This window comes from Carya illinoinensis, chromosome 1 (genome assembly GCF_018687715.1).
Source record: "Carya illinoinensis cultivar Pawnee chromosome 1, C.illinoinensisPawnee_v1, whole genome shotgun sequence".
NCBI lineage: Eukaryota > Viridiplantae > Streptophyta > Magnoliopsida > Fagales > Juglandaceae > Carya > Carya illinoinensis.
The window spans coordinates 46,570,765-46,593,293 of NC_056752.1; the positions used below are offsets into that span (position 1 = coordinate 46,570,765).

Consider the following 22,529-nt stretch of genomic DNA (forward strand, 5'->3'; position numbering starts at 1 on the left):
TTGTTTTAACGGTTTGACACATAAAATAAAAACATAAATGTTGAGAGAGATAACATTCAATGTTGTTATATGATTTATTAATCTCAATAATTATAATACTTAATAGTTTATATAATAATAAGTAATTAAAGATTAGTTATTATATTTTTCTCTTTCTCCTTAACATATACACGTGTATTAGGTGCATAAGACGTGAATCCTAAGTATAATATACGTGTATTATACGTTTCATTAACTCAGATTATTGAGTATTCCAAATTTAAAAATCTCATATAACATATAATACAAGTGTGTTTAATCAAAGTGTTTTTTTTTTCCCCATGGTAGTAGGACGTAGCTTCCGCTAAGTCATATTCCATAAATGGGTTTGCTATGATAGGCACGTGACAAAGGCCGTGATCCTTGAGCTAATAAAAAAAGAGTAAATTCGGCCAACAATTTCAAAATATATTTTATGATTTATATATATGCTATATATAGAAAATATTATACCACAAATTTTATAAAAAGATTATGTTTTAACTTTATGTTGTCCCTAATCGACTCAACCAACAGCAAAATAAGAATTTCAATGTTGTCTCTATTGATTGTCTACAGGATGACATAAATTGATGAATTATAATACAAATGTCAAACGACACATATTTTGAACTACCGTTTGTGTTAGACTTTTATTAAATTTTTCGTATACATCTTTACTAAAATTATAGATGTTATAAACATGTATTGGACTATATGATATTTTGAACTAATTTTTTTATTTTCTCCAATATGCCTTAAATTATTAAGTGACATCAATAATTTTTATAAAATATATATTATGTTTTACAAATAATTATTTCATAAAATTAGACAAACATGCTTTGCACATTACTCCCACCTAGTATATATATATATGTGTGCGCGCGCGCGACTGTTAGATAAATTAATAATGTACGTGATCAATGCTTAATATTATTGCACACCAAAAACAATGAGCTTCAGGTAAAACCATTTGCTTTGCTTAATCCCAACTCTAAATATCTCGAGCCAAATATATAAAGCAATTAACTGCTCAAAATTTTATATTTCATTTTTTGATGGTATATTTGACAAAGACGTTTTAACTTTTTGGCCAATCTCATGAAGTTGCTTTGCATTTTTTAGGCAACTTTAGAACTATTTTTCAAATTGTCTATAGTGCACGTATTCCTTTTAATTTGACACTGTTTGTAAAGGACTCGTATCACCATTAATCGTGATTGTTAACCTGCAAGTCGCTATGTACGTGCTACTACGTGCCTATGACAATCTCAATACTTAAATCAATAACTAATGAGAGATAATAATTTAAGAATGAATAATAAAATGATTTAAGAATTATCTGTCGCTTTTATATATAAGTGTAGAGACCCATTGGATGAGTGCCATAAATATATTACTTTATGCAATACTTAGCCATTAGAATGATTATCCTAATATATCATAATTATCTAATTGTTATGTCATGAATATTTATAGGCTAAGGTTTCATCCCTCCTAATAAGCAGGATAGCTAGGAGCCTAAGCCTGTATGAAACTACACGACTCAGTTGAGTGATTATCTATTTTAGGAATGATGGGCCTTGGGCTCTAATTTGGGCGAAACCAATGTTAACACCTCCACTGACCAATCACAACGCACGGTTTAGGCCTCTTTTGGGTGATTATCTGTGCCATAAAGCCATAACCTCCTGGACTGAATATGTACAAGCTAAGCATATTTAGACAGAAAAAAAATAAAACCCGAATATATTTTTAAATATATGGTTATTATTTCGTTAACAAAACATATAATTTGGTTAGATACAAAAGAATAAAAAAAAATATTGAATATTTTTTAAAAACGATAAATGCTGAAAGTATTTGATTAAAAATAATTATTGAAATCGTAGAACTCTTTATCACTTTTTTTTTTTGATAGGAAACACTATCATTTCATAAATAACTCCACCACTTTTGAGACCTAGGTAGGAGGCCCAGATTTATTATGGACGTATGGGATCCTAAAATTTGAGCCCACTTAAAGCTGTGAAGAGTTCATCTTATAGTCGGCCTAATTTCGTAGCTACACTCGTAACTCTCCCGAAGCCCCCACGTCGCCAAGGTTTCATCCTCATCCTCGGCTTTACAAACCCTTCACCACAGTGCAGCTCCTCTCTCTCTCTCTCTCTCTCTCTCTCTGGGCGAAGCATTTTACTAGACTTTCGGGTTGTGGGAGTTGAATTAAATTTTCCACGAAGTAGTTTTCGTTTAATTTAGTATTGGTATTTTGACGGTGGAAAAATGTCCTCTCTGGGAACTTCGAAGGGAGTCCTTGAGATCGCGAAGTTCGGGATCTATGTTTCCGTGCCGATCGTTCTTATGTACGCCTTCGCTAACAATACTAAGAATCTTCAGAAATTTATGGGAAATGTAAGCCCCCCTTCTTTCTCTCTCTGTCTGAATGTTTTTGTAAATGGGTTTGTTTTTGGACTTTTCTTTCCAATTTACGGATCAGAATTTGATTAGTTTCCGAGAAAGCGTCGTGGTTTTATGGGAACTTTGTCTTGTGTTGTAGGAATTGCTAAAATCTTCGATTGTATAGTATTATAAAAAACATTTATTACTATTTATGGTAGGTGGTACTGCTTGTGTTTCAGAATCAACAATTTCTGTTTAAGTTTCGCAAGAATTCAACTTCTTATACGATGGAAAAAAACGTCCTCTTTACTGATAGTCAGTAATATGCATCAATTCACATGCAGTTTATGTGTGTGCGTGATATAGAGGAGTCCTTTTTGCATAATTTGGTGGTTTAGCTTTGGGCTAACATTACTCGAAAAAATACATAATCCTTTTCAGCGAAATTTCACGAAGAGATTGGGTTATCCCCATTGGGATGTGGTCATGTGTTGGAATTTGATTTAGCGAGAGCCCTCATGCTGCTGGAATTTCATATATAAATTAACAAACTGGAAACATGTTTAGGTTTATGGAACCATTTCATTTCATTATGCCTGATACATTATCTGCTCCCTTTGATTATAGGTGTATCTTGTGGCCTAAATTATTACTGTATAGGTTCTTATGGTTTTTTTTTTTTTTTTTTTTTGGGGGGGGGGGGGGGGTGGGGTTGTTTCTTGATCTATTGTCAATGGCCGATAATGTTGTTGATTATTTTTGGTGTGAAGCGTTCATATGTAGTGTATCCCCCTGAGGGACCAAGGCCTCCCTCGCCAGAGGAACTAAGGGAGATGGCCCGTGAACTAGCTCGCAAGAACAAAAACCGCTGATCAATGTTCTTTGGATTTGTAAGTGACCATTTGTGTCTGTTCAGTTGTATTACTATTTACTAGTGCCTCTTAAAAAGTCATAATACATGTAATATGCGAAAATGGACCCAGTGGAGTTCATTTTTGAAGTAGAATAATTTGTATGGTTTTCATATTGTTTATAAATCACTTTCGTTTATACTTTTATTGGCTTAAGAGATGTGTGTTTTTCTTCATGGGCAAAGCTTAAGGGACTTGGCGAAAGAATTCTTGCATGATGAAATCATTCTAATGGAACCCACCCTTGAAATCTGTATACCTCAAAGATCTGCATAATTTCACAGCAATCTCATGCTGACGCTATACGAAATAGAGATCTTTCTGTAACTAGCTTGAAAGGTGAGCTTGGAAGTCAAGTGTGGAACTTTAGAAACAATAACTTTGTGTGACTAATTGTGAGAGAGAAGATGTGGTTAACTTTTTAAGTTATACTTGTTTCTGTTGAAGCTGAAAAACATTTTGATGTGATTATTCAGTTGCCCCGTATATAGTTTACTGCCACTGCAACTGAGTCCTTCTCTAATTTTGTCTTATTTGACTCAAATTCTCATATATGTAGGCTCGCTAGATGATTCACTTGTAACAATCTATGAGTCAGTGGTTGGTCTTTCTGAGTTTATTATATCTACGGTTAAGTTTTCAGAGATGTGCCCGGGAAACTGCCATAGAACTTTCTTGAACTTCTGAATTGATGGGTTGAAAGGAGTCAGGTCGAGGTAAAAGAAACAATGCTCCGAGGGCGTCAAACCCATCTTAACCTATCTCAAACTAATTATTAATGGACTCATTACTTTTTCAACTTCTCATAAAAATTTAAATATATCTCATTCTATTTTATTCATTCAAACATATATTTTGATCTATTTTATACATTAAAATACATCTCAATAGGATTTTCAACATATTACTATTCACAAATGAATTCATCATCCAAACGCAATCTTAGAGATGGCGCTTATAAAACGTCACAACAACTGGTGTAATTATAGATGACAAAAATTAGGATATTGAAAAATATTTCCCAACAAAGTAATTATAAGATCTTATAATAGTGTGATAAGCTACTGAATATTATGATAAATTCTAATAGAATGAAAGAAAATTTAATTCTATCACTCTCTTTGAAAGTAAAGATTGTGTTTTAATTTGCATTTTTGTAGACTTTTGAGAAAATGCCTTTGTAAGATTTGAAGAAGAATATAACAGCAAGTTTGGGAAGTGGGATGAAATGAAAATTTTGTGAATACTAATGAAGTAGTATTGAAATGGTTTAAGTTAAGATGTTTTATTGAATTTTAAAAAAAGTGAGAAAAAGTTGAATAAAAATATTATACAGTTATAATATTGTTAGAATATAATTTTTATTTTAAAATTTTAAAAAATTATTTAGAAATTTGAAAAAGTTGTAATGAATAAATGAAAAAAAAATTAAATATTTAAAATTAAAAAGTATTTATGTTTATAAAACGATGTTTATGAAAAAAAAATTATAAAAAATTTTGAGATTTGAAATTCTATCATTTCTCAAACAACCTTTTTAGGCCAGGTTTGGTTAGCTTATCTCATTTGGAGCTGTAAGGTATTAGAAGCTTTGCCTATCCAAACGGTGTATTTTATTTTTAAATTTTGAAAACATTTATAAAAATAAAAAAAAATAAGTAAAACAGCATAAAACTTATAATGAACAATGCAAAACAATAAATAAATAATACAAAACTAACAAAAACAAGAAGTGAACAATAAATGAATAGTCAAAATATCAAGTGAATGGATACTCTCCAAATCGTGCCATTTATACATTTTTAAAATTTTAAAAAATAAAAATTATCTCATCTTACATCATTGTTTAAATATATTTTTTTAATAAATTCTTTTATCTCGTGTTTACTCAAAAATTTTATTATTATTTAAAATATTTTGTCTGTATGAAATGAGGAACAGCCATCGATCACCCGGGCATTGTGAGGCACACTTCATTGACATGCCGCATTCTTCGAAGAATAATTCTTATACTATGTTGGTTTGAAATTCGTGTACCTAACTTCCTGAAGCCTGGGACATTGAAAGTTTTTTTTTTTTTTTATTCACTCAAGTGGGACATTGTAGTTGTTTCATTGTTTTATTGAAGTTTCAACAAACTATAGAGCATTCCTAAAATATGTTCTTTATAATACATTATTAAAATTAATTTTTTCTATTTTAATTAATAATTTTTACAATATACCATATATTAGTTTATCTGTTTTTCTTTATATCATTTAAATATTTTTTTAGGTATTTTATTAATATCAAATATTCTTTGTAACTACAAATGACTTTGCAATATCTCCATATTTATATATATATATATATATATATATTTTATATTTGCAATAGATATTCATATACAATATAATATTATTTCTTCCTATATACACAAAATTAAAAAAAAAATTATAAGCAAAAATTTGAAAATAGAATCAAAAAATAAAAAACAATGTGACATATATTATGAGAAAAAAAAAATTAGAAGTAGTAGATGGATCATTTCATTCCCAGTCATGCATCTAGAAAAATATTAAAGCCCATTTCATCTAGCAAATGTTAAAATTAAGATAAAGAGAAATGAATAAAAAAAAAAATTTACTTGGATGAAAAATGCTTATTAAATGTAGCGGGATCGCTTTAGTAAAATGAAAAATAAAAATAAAATACATGATCTATTGGAGCTCTTTTTTGACAAATAAATGATTATTTTCAATATATATGAATGTAAGTAGAGTTTTGTTATATACAAATAAAGTTATATATTAATTTACGTACTAATACTGATTTCTTCATATTCAAAATTTAAATTAGTACTGTTTTTAATAAAATTTACTTTTTGACTAATCACATTAGATAAGTGCACATATTTGTACACGTGTGCTTGTAACTAGATTTTTCTATTGAAACCTTAGTGCTCTTTGATAACTCGAAGTAATAGAAAATAATAATATCAAGAAATATACAATCAACGTGTAGTAACTATTTATTAAATAATATTACGTGCAGTCGTGAAATGTGTAAGTACTGTTTAATCATTTTTAAAAAAGAAAATTGAAAAAAAGTAGGATCTACTAATTTTTTTATATAGGTTTAAAATTTATACATTTATTTTTTAAAAAAATTGTATGACTTTTACGTACTTTATAATTACAAATATTATTTCTTTTCTTGAAAGCAAAAGCGGAAGAAGCAAAATTGTTGAGGATAATCATCTATCACTTCTAATACCTAACCTGGGCATAAAAGCCAATTAATATTATATAAATATAAATATATATATGTATATATAGATCATGTCGCGAAAATGTGGTAGACAATTGCTCGTACAGAGGGACCTAGACTTGGGGGGTTGGCATTTAAGTAGAGCTTAATTAAGGTCACTTATATAGAGCGGTACACTTCAAGCTGGGTCATATCATCCTTTCAATATTAATAATATTATAGCAAAGTTTATTATAAATTGGGTTAGCTATATATAATAATTGCTCACTGATCACCCCATGCATGCACTCGCCACGCAGCTTAATTGCTTGCGTACGCAAACATACAGCAATTGATCATCATATATTAGCTAGCTAGCTGTACGTACGACGTTGTTTTGATTCTTGTCTCAAGGTGGTTGAGATCTTGTACGTCTCCATCTTTCTTTCTTTTATTATATTTATTTCGTCGACCTTTTCTTTGCTTTGCTTTCCATTAACAGTTTCTCTTATGAGCAGTCATGTCGTTCTCAACACTTAAGCGACAACCATTAAGAGCCTGACACGTAAGAGATTCTCATCCTAATTTCATGAACCACACCACAGGAGATAAATCAAATTTGTAAAAATAAAGAGAAAATCGTTCCGGTGGTTCTCTCAATATCGCAGCCTCCAGTTCAAACCGGTGTGACCTGCAGGAAAATATACTCTTGTGCCATTTGAGTTTTCTTTCATATATTATGTTAAAGTTGACTCCTTTTTAATTTAGTTGAAAGTAGAGTAATCGAAACCCATTCTGGGAAACAATTAGTAGTCCGGATTAATTAGGGAATAGTGTGATTATTTGATCGATGAGTGGAGAAAGAAGGAAGCAGAGGAGCGTAGAGTTCTGCCGTTTTCAACAACTGTTCATGCCGTGACTCGACGCCCTCTCTCCTGCCTCGCACTCAACGCCTTTGTAGTAGCTTCTTATTTACCAAGCTCTCGTCTTTCTACAAGCGCAAACCCACCCAGTTGTGCACTTTTTTCTCACTGCAACACCATCATTATCTCTCTCTGCCTCTTCTTCATTTCTTTCTTTTCCTAAAAATTGAAACTCACAACGAATCAATCGTTCTCTTAGACTACAAGTGGGAATTTTTTATGGGTTTTACTAGATATGTGGATGTGTATGCTTTGTGAAACGGAATAATGAGGTCGATCTGACGAGCTTTATCGCCTTACGACGATTAGCCGTGCCATAACGGCGAGTACGTACTCGCCGAAGCTCTTCCCCAATTCCAGGTACTCGTTGCCGTTGAATGAGTTCGTAGCTCGATTCTGGCAATTCCTCGGGTATCCTCCGCGGAAATGTCAGCACAGCTGGCGATGGGTGTTCTACAGGTGCTTGTTCCAGAGGGAGAGGATGGAGGAGAGGTCGTGGGAGGGAAGGAGGGGGTAAGGGGCTAGGGCTCGAGGGATGGGTTCCTGAGGGAGAGGGGAGATGAGAGGTCACGAGAGGGAAGGAGGGGGTGAGGGCTAGGGCTCAAGGGAGAGGGGAGAGGGAGGTCGCGGGAGGGAGGAAGTTGAGAATTTCGTATGCATTGCGGTCACATTGTATGAAAATGAGGTGTCTATGTGTCATGTTTTTATTAGATGCCGTTTTTGAAATGAGACCGGCGTGACCTGCAGGAAGATATTCTCTTCCACTAATCTTCTTTCATTCAACAAAAGGATAGATTAAATCACTGCGTTGATCATGTTTTATACGTACATATACATATATATACCTTATATTATATATATATTTATATATATATATACACACACACACACACACACACTTAGTGCGCTTTGATCATTTTAATTGCACATGATATATAGCCTGACCTTTTCATGTTTGGTGGGATGTGCGCAATCGAGGACAGAAAGGGAATGCATGGAGAGGTAGAATCAACTAGAGGCTGGGAAAAGACTAGCTAGAGAGTGGAAATTAAAGCTGGGATGTACATGTAGATCGAATCCAACCCCACGCCACCATATATATATACATATAAGAACTAAATTACCACCCACATCGAGTTTAAGTAATTAAAATCATGTTATATACTTTTTTTTTTATGGGAATATGCTTCATTGCATTCATTCATAAACGAAGTTACAACTGTGACTTATCAATACAGGAAAACCAGACTATAAGTCAACTAATGAAACTACTCAGGAGCTTCTCCATCAACAAATTTCTTTGTGACGGACATTGTCTAAATTTCTACACCTTCTCTCCTGACAGCAGTCAAAAGAGAAAGCGCTCTGTCAAAACAGAGCTAAACGACATTTCTTCCAAAGAAGAGAGGTACACTTACGCTCTATCCTCCTAAGGAGAAGGAGTACTACCACACTCTCTCCTCCCAAAGAGGAAGAGTACAAACACCTACCTTCCTCTAAAGGAGGAGTATGACTAACACCCACCTTCATCCTCCAAAAGAGAAGTGGGACACAAACTATATCTTTTTTATTAATAAAAACTAAACTAAAACTAACAAATACAAATGCAAAAAAACAAATAAAAAACTGGCTATGGGCTGTAAAGTCAACTGGCCCAGCCTGAGACAAAAGCCCAGATTGAGTGCTTGTGGGGGCCCAAACTCGTTAGGGTTTCCAAAACATTTTCTGCCGCCGCCACCTGTATCTCCTCTTTTCTTCCTCTGCATCTTCCCCCGCCAAGACCCCTGCACCAGCGTACGAGATAGGCCTCATCATAGGATCACTGAAGGTTCGCCTTGGCCCTCTCCCTCATGCCGCCGTCTCTTGCCCAGTCTTACCCCAACTAACGTACCACCCACATCGAATTTAAGTAATTAAAATCATGTTATATACTTACTTACCAAAATTATATATATATATATATATTATTAAATCTAAACATGTTGAAGGGAATACTTTCTATATTGCATTAATTGGTAAAAATAATACAAGGTATTTATACTAGTTACAAAGAGCAAAGTAAAACTCTAAATGTACAATAGGTGTAATTACATGTAAGGACATTAAAAATAACATATTACAATAAAACTTAATGCACCTAATTATAAATTGTAATACTCCCCCTCAATATGTAGAGTAAATGGAATGAAGCCATCTTAGTTATTAATGTAGAAAACTGCTGGTTGCCCAAAGCTTTAGTAAGAACGTAAGCAAGTTGATGTTGGGAAGAAACATGAAATGTCTTAATAACCCCAACTCGAAGCTTGTCCTGTACAAAATGACAATAAAGCTCAATATGTTATATGCACTTGTGGAAAATGGGATTGGCAACAATATGAAGAGCAGCTATATTATCATAAAACAAATGAGCACTATTAGAATGAGAAACTCTAAAATTTGAAAGTAAGGAAAGAAGTCAAACAATTTCATAAGTTGTAGTGGCCATCGAACGATATTATGCTTCTACAGATGAATGAGAAACGATATGTTGTTTCTTAAATTTCTAGGACACCAAGGAATCTCCAAGAAACACACGGTAACCCGTGACAGACCTTCGAGTATTAGGGCAGGAACCCCAATCAGAGTTTGTGAAAGCTTTAATCTGAAAATAAGAGTCAACTGGAATAAACAAACCTTGTCCTGGAGTGGACTTGACATATTGCAAAACATGATGAGCAGCTTGTAAGTGAGGCTCATGGGGCTTATCCATATACTGACTAAGCCGATAAATAGTGAGATTTGGCCGTGTAATGGTAAGATATAACAATCTATCAATCAATTTTTGAAAAACAGTAGGATCAGCTAATAAGGTACCACTGTCTTTACTAAGTTTCAAATTCTGTTCCATCGGAAAAGATGTTGGTTTAGCACCAAGAAACCTAGTATCTTATAGTATTTCAAGTGCATACTTACGTTGACATAAAGAAATACATTGAAGAGACTTTGCAACTTCCAAATCAACAAAGTATTTAAGTTGTCCCAAATTTTTTAGCTTAAATTTAGTGTCTAATAACAGTTTCAAATCATCAACAACATGTGAATCATTACTGGCAATCAGGATATCATTGACATACGCAAAGAGTGCAATAAAAGAATCACCATTGGAACGAGTGAACAAAGAATAATAAGCTTTGAACGCTTTAAAACCAAGTTCAAGAAGAGTATTAGAAAACTTGGAAAACTATTGACGAGATGTTTGCTTTAATCCATAAAGAGATTTGTTTAATTTGCACACTTTAGACTCCCCCTTAGTATGAAAACTAGGAGGAAGAGTAATATAGACTTCCTTTAGTAAATCACCCTCTAAAAAATAGTTATACACATCAAGTTGAATAAAAAACCAATTATGAACAGCGGCTATGGCAAGAAGTGTACGAATAGTAACCATTTTTGTCATAGGGAAAAAAGTTTCAGAGTAGTCCAAACCTTCACGTTGGGTATACCCTTAGCAACCAATCGTACTTTGTAATGCTCAATAGAACCATCGGCTATATATTTGGTTTTATAGACTCATTTACTTCCAATGATTTTTTTTTTTTTTTTTTCAGTAGGTAAAGAGGTAATAGTCCAAATATTATTATTTTCGAAGGCTAGAATCTCGGATTAAGTACCTGCCGGTATAGGAACAAAACCTGTGTAATTTGATGCAGAGTGTGTAGTAAGGGAGTTGCAATAATAATGCTGCAAATAACAAGGGGCTCCTTTAAGTCTAGATGATTTACGGATAGGAAGAGAGAGTGTTTAAGAATCTGCGGATGATAAGGATGGTTCAAGAGCTGTATAAATTTGTGATGTATTGGTGTTGAACCCAAGGTTTCAAGTTTCATGTGATTATAAATCTACACATGGATTTTGATGATATCAAATGAATTCAAAAAATAAAGGAGTTTCAAACTCAAGTTGTCCACACAATGGAGTCAAGCACATCAAAGAACCAAGCATGAGCAAGAAGGAAACAAGTTCACATTAAAATCATAGAGTAATGTTGTAAATCTCTTAAAATTCGAAATTAGGATTAATGCTCAAAATCAATATTTTATCATAAAGCATTAAAATACATTTTCCACATGTGCATGAATATTTTTGAAAATTAAATTTTGAAAATATTAAAGATGATTGATTGTCATCTTTTACATGTGCATGCCTTGATTAAATGGTTGAATTTTGAAAATATTAAAGATGATTGATTGTCATATTTCACATGTGCATGTTTTATTTGAATATTTTTAAAAGTGATTGATGCTTTTTTAGACTTATACAAAAGGTAGATGATTTTGTTTGAAAAATTTGAAAAGTAAAGTGTGCTCCTTTTGTCATATACAAAAAGTAAAAGATTAGGTTTGAATTTTTTGAAAATGAAAGTGTGCTCTTTTTGTCATATGCAAAAAGTAAAAGATTAGGTTTGAATTTTTTGAAAAGGAAAGTGTGCTCATTTTGTCACATGCCAAAAGTAAAATATTAGGTTTGATTTTTTTGAAAAAGTGAATGATGTTGTCTTTGACAATTGAAAAAAAAGAACATTTTATTTGAATTTTTTGAAAAAGTGAATGATGTTGTTTTTGACATGTGAATCTTTTTTAATTTGAATATGAAGTCTCATATGCCTATAAATAGATCATTTGAGAGCTTCACATTGACAACACCAAGAGCATATAACATTCATTCAAAGTTTTCATTCTCTCTTCTCTAAGCATTGAGCCTTAATCCTTGTTCATTTTGAGAGATATAGTTTGTGTTGTATTGTTCTTATTTCACTCATTGAGGAGTGTTTTCTGATAACCTACCAACTATCAGCTCTTGTATCAGAAAAATGGTGTGTATAACCCTTGTGTATGTAGAAAGTATTCTACACGGGGAATAGTTGAATCACCACGTGTAAGGTGATTGCAAGTGTATAGGGTGTTCTACACGGATCCTTTGTAGCGGTGTTGTTCAAAGGTGTAATAGATTTCTATCTCCACCTGAAGGAGGTTGAATAGTGAATTTGGGAATCCTCAAGGGGTAGCTTGAGGCGAGGACGTATGCAGTGGAGCCGAATCTCGTTAACATACTGAGTTTGCTTCTCTCTTACCCTTACTCTTTATATTTATTGTTATTTCATATTTTGTTTATATTTATATTATATATTTGATTTATAATTGTTATTTTTTTAATACAACTCAATTCACCTCCATCTTATGTTAGTTATCTAGGCAACAATTAGTATCAGAGCTAAGAGCTCTATTATAAGATTAACTATCTTTTGAGTTAAGATCTTATGGCTAACATTTCAGCTTCATTTGGTGAAGGTCAATCTAGCAGTCGGCCTCCACTCTTTTGTAGAGATAATTACTCATTCTGGAAAGTTAGAATGAGAATATTCCTTCAGCCTCAAGGTCGAGAAATCTGGAAATGTATTGTAAATGGACCTTATATTCCAACAAAAGTGGTTGATGGAATAAAAGTCAAAAAGGAAGAAGAAGAGTTTGATCATGAAGACGATAGACTTTATACTTTGAATTTAACTGCTATGATTTATTATTTAATGCTCTCAATGGAAATGAGTTTAATAGAATAATGACCTGTGCTACGGCAAAAAAAATTTGGGATAACTTGGAAGTTACTTATGAAGGAACTTCGCAAGTCAAGGAATCAAAAATTTATATTCTTACTCATGAATATGAAATGTTTAAGATGAATGATGATGAATCTATTTCTAGTATGCACACTCGTTTTACTAACATCATAAACAGTTTGACAGCTCTTGGCAAAATTTATTCCAAGGTGGAGATAGTAAGAAAAATTCTCAACTCTCTACCAAAATGCTGGGAATCAAAAGTGACAGCGATTTTTGAAGCTAGAGACCTCAAGAAACTCGAAGTGAATGAACTCATCGGGTCACTTATCACACATGAGTACACATTGAAAAGAGGAGAAGAAGAAGGAAAGCCAAAGAAGAGCTTGGCACTTAAAGCTGTTCCTCATGAAAGTGAAAGTGATGAAGATGAGGAAAATGAAGATAAAGATGAAAAAGTTACGATGATAACAAGAAGAATTCAGAGGTTCTTAAAGAAAAAAAAAATTCCTCCGAGGAAATCCTTCAAAAAGTTTTCCAAGAAAGATTCAGGTAAAAATGACACTTTAATTTGTTATAAATGTAAGAAGCCTGGTCATATCAAACCAGATTGTACTCTGCTAAATAAAGATCGAAACAAGGGCAAGAAAGCAATAAAAGTTACATGAGATGATGATTCAAGTAGCTCAGATAGTGAAGCAAGCAATGGAGAATCAACAAATTTTTGTCTTATGGCTAAAGATGACATTGAGGTAACAAATCTTGATAATATTGAAAATCTTTCATATGAAGAATTGCAAAATATTTTAGAAGAGGTTTATGAAGAATTTGAAAAATTGGGTACCAAATATACTGCTTTGAAAAAGAAAATTTTTTCTTTAACAAATGAAATTGATATTTTAAGAAAAGAAAATATCATTTTGAAAGATGAAAATCTTGAATTGAATAAGAAAAAAACCGATTTAGAAAATATTGTTGAAAACTTTACGAATGGAAAAAGAAATTTTGAAAAATTTCTTGGTAGTCAAATATGTGTTTTTGACAAGTCAGACTTGGGATATATGCCAAAACAAAAATACAAACCTTATAAAAATTTCTTTGATAATCCTTTTATATCAAAAACCAATAATCAAAATTCTTTTCATAAAAATAATTTTGTCAAAAAAAGATATTATTATAATCATTCAAGTTCTTCATATATGTCACATGCTATTTGCAATTTCTGTAATAGAAATGGTCATAATTATCATACTTGTCCTATTAGAAGAAATCATACAATGACCATATGGGTACTTAAAAATCTTGTTTCTTCTAATACTAAGAAATAAAGGACCCAAAGAATTTGGGTACCAAGAAAAATCATTTTAATTGTTTTTATAGGTATGCATGAAGTCATCCACAAGCAAAAACAAGTGGTTTTTAGATAGTGGATGTTCAAGACACATGACGGGAGACAAGACTAAGTTCTTTGATCTTAGATCTAAAGAAGAATGACACGTGACATTTGGAGACAACTCGAAAGGGAAGATCGTGGGAATAGGTAAAATTGGTAATGAATCTTCTCTCATAATTGAAGATGTTCTACTTGTTGAAGGTCTAAAACATAATTTTTTGAGCATAAGTCAATTATGTGATAAAGGATTTACAGTTACTTTCAAAATGGATAAGTGCATTATTTTGAATGATCATGATTGTAATATTTGTTTTATTGTTTTTAGAAAAAATAATGTTTATACAATTGATTTTGAAGAAATTACCTCACAAGATGCTATTTGCTTTTCAGCTCAAAATGAAACTAGTTGGTTATGGCATAGAAGATTAGGTCATGCCAACATGGAACTTATTTCCAAACTTTCAAAAAATGATCTTGTGAGAGGTTTACCAAAAATAAATTTTTTTAAAGATAAAATTTGTGATGCATGTCAATTTGGTAAACAAACAAAAACTTCTTTTAAAACTAAGAAACATATTTCCACTACTAGACCATTGCAACTGATACACATGGATCTTTTTGGACCAAATAAAATTGCAAGTCTAGGAGGAAAATATTATGCATTTGTTATTGTTGATGATTTCTCTAGATATACTTGGGTCATCTTTCTTGCTCATAAAGATGAGGCACATAATGTTTTTACCAAGTTATGCAAGAGAATTCAAAATGAAAAGGGCTATACTATTTCAAGTATCCGAAGTGATAGGGGAAAAGAGTTTGTTAATAAAAATATTGAAACATTTTGTGATGAAAATGATTTTGTGCATAATTTTTCTGCTCCTCGAACTCCTCAACAAAATGGGGTAGTAGAGAGGAAAAATAGATCTCTTCAAGAGATGACACGAACAATGCTCAATGAGAACAACTTGCCTAGTTATTTTTGGACCGAAACGGTAAGTACTGCATGTTATGTTATAAATAGAGTTATGGTAAGGTCTAAGTTAGATAAAACCCCATATGAGCTTTGGAATGAGAAAAAGCCCAACATTGGTTACTTTCATGTATTTGGATGCAAATGTTTTATTTTGAATGACAGGGATAATTTAGGCAAATTTGATGCAAAATCTGATGAAGGTATCTTTCTCGAGTATTCTACTAATAGTAAAGCTTATAGAGTATTCAATAAAAAGACTTTGACTGTACAAGAATCTATGCATGTAGTATTTGATGAATCTAATTCTCCACTCTCCAAAAAATCTATTGATGAAGAAACAAGAGGTATAAATAACACGGAAAGTCTCAATCTCAACAAAGAGAAAACAATAGAGGAAGTTCAACATGGAGCCATCAGGAAAGATCATCAAAATTTAATACAAGATGCAACCAAACAGTAGAAATTTGTGAAAGATCATCCAGTGGAACAAATTTTGGGAGAACCTTCACAAGGTGTAAGTACTCGATCATCTCTTAGAAATATTTGCAATCATACTGCTTTTCTATCTCAAATTGAACCCAAAAATATTGATGACACACTTCTTGATGAATCTTGAATTCTAGCTATGCAAGAAGAGTTGAATCAATTTGAAAGAAATGATGTTTGGACACTTGTTCCTAGACCTAAAAATCATACTATTATTGGAACAAAATGGATTTTTAGAAACAAGAAAGATGAGTCCGGAGTTATTACTAGAAATAAAACTCGACTTGTAGCCCAAGATTTTAATCAAGAAGAAGGAATCGATTATGATGAGACATATGCACCTGTCGTAAGATTAGAAGCTATTCGAATGCTACTTGCATATGCTTGTTATAAAGATTTTAAACTTTTTCAAATGGATGTTAAAAATGCTTTCTTAAATGGTTTTATAAATGAAGAGGTATATGTTGAGCAACTTCCAGGTTTTGAAAATCATATTTCCCCAAATCATGTTTTCAAACTCACAAAAGCACTATATGGACTTAAACAAGCTCCTAGAGCTTGGTACGAGAGACTCAGTGGTTTCTTGATTGAAAAAAGTTTTTCAAGAGGAAAAATCGACGCAACTCTTTTCATTAAATATGAAAATGATGATATTCTTTTGATTCAGATTTATGTTGATGATATAATATTCGGTGCTACTAATGAAAATATGTATCAAGTTTTTGCTAAGACTATGCAGGAAAAATTTGAGATGAGCATGATGGGAGAACTTATATTCTTTCTCGGATTGCAAATTAAGCAAGTAAAAAGTGGGACATTCATCAATCAATCAAAATATATTAAGGAATTATTGAAGAAGTTTGGGATGGAAAATGCTAAGGAAATTGGAACACCAATGAGCTCATCAACTAAACTTGATAAAAATGAATCCGGTAAGCCAGTTGACTCAAAAATATATCGAGGTATGATTGGTAGCTTCTATATTTAACAGCCAGTAGACCAGATATTATGTTTAGTGTGTGCTTATGTGCACGCTTTCAATTATCTCCAAAAGAATCACATTTAATTGCAGTTAAGCGCATTCTTAGATATCTTAGTGGTACCCTAAGCACACATCTTTCGATCTAATCAGCTACACAGATGCAGATTATGCTGGCTGTAAAATAGATCGAAAAAGCACTAGTGGAGCATGTCATTTCTTAGGTCATGCACTAGTTTCCTGGTTTAGTAAAAAACAAAATTCTGTTGCACTATCTACTGCTGAGGCAGAATATGTTGCTGCAGGTAGTTGTTGTGTTCAAGTTCTCTACATGAAGCAACAACTTGAAGATTTTAAACTCATGTATAATTACATTCCAATCAAATATGATAATACAAGTGCTAGAAATCTTTTAAAGAACCCGATACAACATTCTAGAACTAAACATATTGAAATAAGATATCATTTTCTTCGAAATCATGTGCAGAAAGGCGATATAGTACTAGAATTCACAAACACACACGATCAGTTAGCAGATATTTTCACAAAACCTTTACCAGAAGATAGATTATGTATGATCATAAGAGAAATAGGTATGATGCATGCTATGAATATCTCTTAAAAGATAGACCAAAGTCAATAAAAATAGAGATAGATTTTTTAAATACTTTTACATAAACTTGAGATTCTTAGTCTCATGTTTGAGACGCTCATTCTCTTCATACAATATCATATCATTCTTATCCATGGGAACCGGCAAGCGGAATGAAAAATCTAATAAAGATTTCAACTGTTTATTCTTCTGCCGAATGATTCCTTCCCTTGTGTGAGACTCTTAAACAATTCGTTGAAGTACAACAATTTGTTCTTTGAGCTTTTCAACTTCGTGATTTTTGGCTTATAGCCGCTGAGAAAAAGCAACAATAGAGAAAGAGTAGCGAGTCCCAAGATTCACCAAGTCATAAATAGCATCAGAATCTGACTTATTAGTTAGATTATTATTTTCTTGCTACAACATGGCACCAATGGCAGCTGCAGAAAGGACAGGAGGTTGAGATGCAGAATGCCTCATGAATGGATCTAGAGAAATGTTAGAAGAATGAGCCATTGAGAAAAGAATAGAAGGCTTAAAACGAGAATGTTGAAGGAATGCAGATGAGTTATAAAGATGAGAAGAAAACTTGATGCGGATTGGATGAACTTCAGGACTGATTTTATAGAGATAGCATAAAGAACAAGACAAGCTATCATCCAAGTCAAAGAGCAATGTATTTTTTCCCAATCGGTGAAAATGACATTTTTTAGAAACTCGGAGCCTTCAATCTCGTTTGTCAACAACATCAGGCGATTTTTTCAAATCTCCAGCCGCACTTGTCGGGTCACAGACGGATGAAATTTATTTATTTTTTTTAACTATCTACAGTGTCTACTAACGCACCGTTTTCTTCAGGTCCATTTACTTGTTGCGGATCCTTTTTAATGATGCCAAAAGGGAGAGAAGTTTTAGACTATAACATTAACATTGTTTAAATTGCTAAACTTGTTATATATGCTTGGAATTATATTTATACTTTTGCTTGAAAAACTAATGCATATTTTCAGGGAGGGCTTAAGTATTAATACAGGTTTCAAGTTCTATCAAGTGTTTGTCATCATAAAAAATGGGGAGATTGTTGAACCCAAGGTTTCAAGTTTCATGTGATTATAAATCTACACATGGATTTTGATGATAACAAATGAATTCAAAAAATAAAGGAGTTTCAAGCTCAAGTTGTCCACACAATGGAGTTAAGCACATCAAAGAACCAAGCATGCGCAAGAAGGAAACAAGTCCACATTAAAATCATAGAGTAATGTTGTAAATCTCTTAAAATTTGAAATTAAGATTAATGCTCAAAATTAATATTTTATCATAAAGTATTAAAATACATTTTCTACATGTGCATGAATATTTTTGAAAATTAAATTTTGAAAATATTAAAGATGATTGATTGTCATCTTTTACATGTGCATGCCTTGATTAAAGGTTTGAACTTTGAAAATATTAAAAATGATTGATTGTCATATTTCACATGTGCATGTTTTATTTGAATATTTTCAAAAGTGATTGATGCTTTTTTAGACTTATACAAAAGGTAGATGATTTTGTTTGAAAAATTTGAAAAGTAAAGTGTGCTCCTTTTGTCATATACAAAAAGTAAAAGATTAGGTTTGAATTTTTTGAAAATGAAAGTGTGCTCTTTTTGTCATATGCAAAAAGTAAAATATTAGGTTTGAATTTTTTGAAAAGTAAAGTGTACTCTTTTTGTCATATGCCAAAAGTAAAATATTAGGTTTGATTTTTTTGAAAAAGTGAATGATGTTGTCTTTGACAATTGAAAAAGAAGAACCTTTTATTTGAATTTTTTGAAAAAGTGAATGATGTTGTTTTTGACATGTGAATCTTTTTTAATTTGAATATGAAGTTTCATATGCCTATAAATAGATCATTTGAGAACTTCACATTGACAACACCAAGAGCATACGACATTCATTCAAAACTTTCATTCTCTCTTCTCTAAGCATTGAGCCTTAATCCTTGTTCATTTTGAGAGATATAGTTTGCGCTGTATTGTTCTTATGTCACTCATTGAGGAGTGTTTTCTGATAACCTACCCACTATCAGCTCTTGTATCAGAAAAAGGGTGTGTATAACCCTTGTGTGTGTAGCAAGTATTCTACACGGGAAATAGTTAAATCACCATGTGTAAGGTGATTGCAAGTGTAGAGGGTGTTCTACACGGATCCTTTGTAAGGGTGTTGTTCAAAAGTGTAATAGGTTTCTATCTCCACCTGAAGGAGGTTGAATAGTAAATTTGGGAATCCTCAAGGGGTAGCTTGAGGCGAGGACGTAGGCAGTAGGGCCGAACCTCGTTAACATACTGAGTTTGCTTCTCTCTTACCCTTACTCTTTGTATTTATTGTTATTTCATATTTTGTTTATATTTTATATTATATATTTGATTTATAATTGTTATTTTTTTAATACAACTCAATTCACTCCCCCTCTTGTGTTAGTCATCTGGGCAACAATTGGGAAAAGTTATATCTAGTGAGAGAGAATCTATAGCAGCAGGTGAACGCACAGTTGAAGATACAAGATATTGTTCAAATGTTGATGGTTGACTTGGAGAAGGCAATGGAAAAAAAATTAAAATGCACTAAAGATGAATTAGAAGGTGATGCAAAAGGTAAGGAAAGAGAAGCTTTATAAGGAAAAACATGTTCATGAAAAACAACATATCTTGAAACAAATGTAGTTTTTGTAGCAAGATCTAATAGCTTATAGCCCTTTATGCCAAAAAGATATCCAAGAAATATACATTGTCATACTCTAGGATCAAACTTAGATCGTGATCTAAGTAGAGAAGATGCAAAACAAAGACACCCAAATGTTCTAAGATAATCATAAGTGAGAGGGGATTGAAAAAGTAGTTCACAAGGTGATTTATTGCCAAATGTAGGCGTAAGCAATCTGTTTATGAGGTGAATAGCTATAAGAATGGCATCACCCTAGAAAGGAAGAGGTAAATTAGGCTGAAACATTAAGGCCCTAGTAGTGTTTAGAATGTGTTGATATTTACGCTCAACAATAGAATTATGTCGAGGAGCTTCAACACAACTCAAATGATGTATAACACCTTTAGATTGAAAAAATGATGTTAAGAAAAATTTAGTACCATAATCAGTACGAATTTTCTTAACTTTTGTGTGGAATTGTGTTTTAATGAGTTTGAAGAATTGAGAAATAAGAGAAGAAACTTCATATTTGCATTTTAAAAGATAAATCCATGTGGTCTATGTACAATCGTCAACAATTGTTAGAAAAAATTTATGACCTTCAACAATAGAGGTAGAAAAAGGTCCTCACACATCACAATGAATCAATTAAATCAAATGGAAGTGCAGAAAAATGAGAGTTATGAGGAAAAGGTAATTTTTTCTGTTTGGCCATAGGACAAACAAGGCATGGAAAATCAGTAACTAACATATCAGGAACAAATTTATTTAGTAATTTCATCCTTGAAACAGAAGGATGACCTAATTTATGATGCCAAAGTTCAAACAAGGCATGCTTTGATGATTTATTTAGTAATTGTTTAGCTAAATTGAAAGAAAGTACAGACAAATAGTGAGATTGAAGTAAATCACTAGGAGAAAAGCCTGATGGTTGCAGAAGGTAAAGGTCTCCCTTGTGTCTACCCACTCCAATTAGCTTCCATTGAGTCAGGTCCTATATAAAAACAATATCAGCAAAAAAAAAAAGACAAATAGCAAGTCAGAGTCGAGGTTAACTTACTAACAGAAATTAAATTGAAGAAAAAAACTAGAATACAAAGAACATATCTAAGTATCAAATCCTTAGAAATGTGGACAATGCCAATATGTGTTACAGATACACTTTGGTCATTTGGAAGTTTGACTTTAGTATTAAGAACTGGAATGAAGGATGAAAAAAAAAATGTAGATGGAACCATGTGATTTGTGGCACCCGAATTAAGAATTCAAGAAAAAGGTTCGTAGGTATAATACAAGGGGAAGAAAAAATAGAAGGAATATGAGAGAAGCCTATACCAACAGTTGGAAGAGAGGAAACTGCATTAGTAATGTGTTGTGAATTGGCAGAGGATAGCAAGATCAGAAGTCTGAAGCATAACCAATAACTGCTGATATTGAGACTCAGTTAATGAAATAGGAGATGCAACCGAACAAGTGTTGTCAGAAACAACTTGATTGACCATGGATTGTTGCTGTGGCTTGAACTTGTATCTAGGAAGAAAGCCATGAAGCTTGAAACACTTTTCGATGACATGGCCAACAAGACCAAAATGCTTGCACAGAGGATGCTCTTTCTTGAACACAAGGTTCACAAATCTATTAGCATCATACTTAACAGCAAAAGCATGATTATCATGTGCAGAAGCAAAAAGAATCAAAATCTCACACTATTGTTCCTCTTGTAAAACAAGGCTGAAAACCTTGTTAAGAGGAGGCAACAACTCCATTAGAAGAATTTGAGCCCTTAAGAGACATAGGACTCATTCTAGGACTAATTCAAACCAACAAGAAACTAAAGTATATGCTTTTGTTGAACATATGAATTAAGTGTTTGAACAACTCCACAAGAAGAAACTGGAATCGATTTGTAATTGATTAATTTATCCCAAAGACCTTTCAACTTAGTGAAATAGGCACCAATAGTCAACTAGCCTTGAGTAAGAGTCGAAATCGACTTCTGTAACTAAAAAATACAGGGGCCATTCTTTTGATAGAATCGCTTATTGAGATCATTCCAAATCTCATATGTCGTATTGATATAGATGATACTAGCAGAAATCTCAAATGAAACAGAGTTAAGAATCCAGGTGATTACCATATTATTATAGCGTAGCCAAGAAGCAAGCGTTGGATCGGTTGAATTTGAAAGTTTGAGAATAGATCCATCAACAAACCCTAACTTGTTCTTTGCTGATAACGCCATGTGCATCGAGCGAGACCATGAGTGATAATTATCACCATTGAGAGATTGAGTAATAAGAACAATGCCAGGACTATCTCCTGGATGAAGAAAGAAAGGACTGG

The 22,529-nt window shown here is 32.5% G+C and overlaps 1 protein-coding gene across 1 annotated transcript; it reads left to right on the forward strand.

Moving 5' to 3' along the window:
- The first annotated feature begins 2,092 nt into the window (after nucleotides 1–2,092).
- LOC122277805 lies at nucleotides 2,093–3,488 on the forward strand. The gene is made up of 2 exons (XM_043087975.1): nucleotides 2,093–2,433; nucleotides 3,192–3,488. Exons 1-2 carry the CDS (start codon nucleotides 2,305–2,307, stop codon nucleotides 3,291–3,293), a joined length of 231 nt encoding a protein of 76 aa, XP_042943909.1. The 5' UTR covers nucleotides 2,093–2,304; the 3' UTR covers nucleotides 3,294–3,488.
- Nucleotides 3,489–22,529: the final 19,041 nt, after the last annotated feature.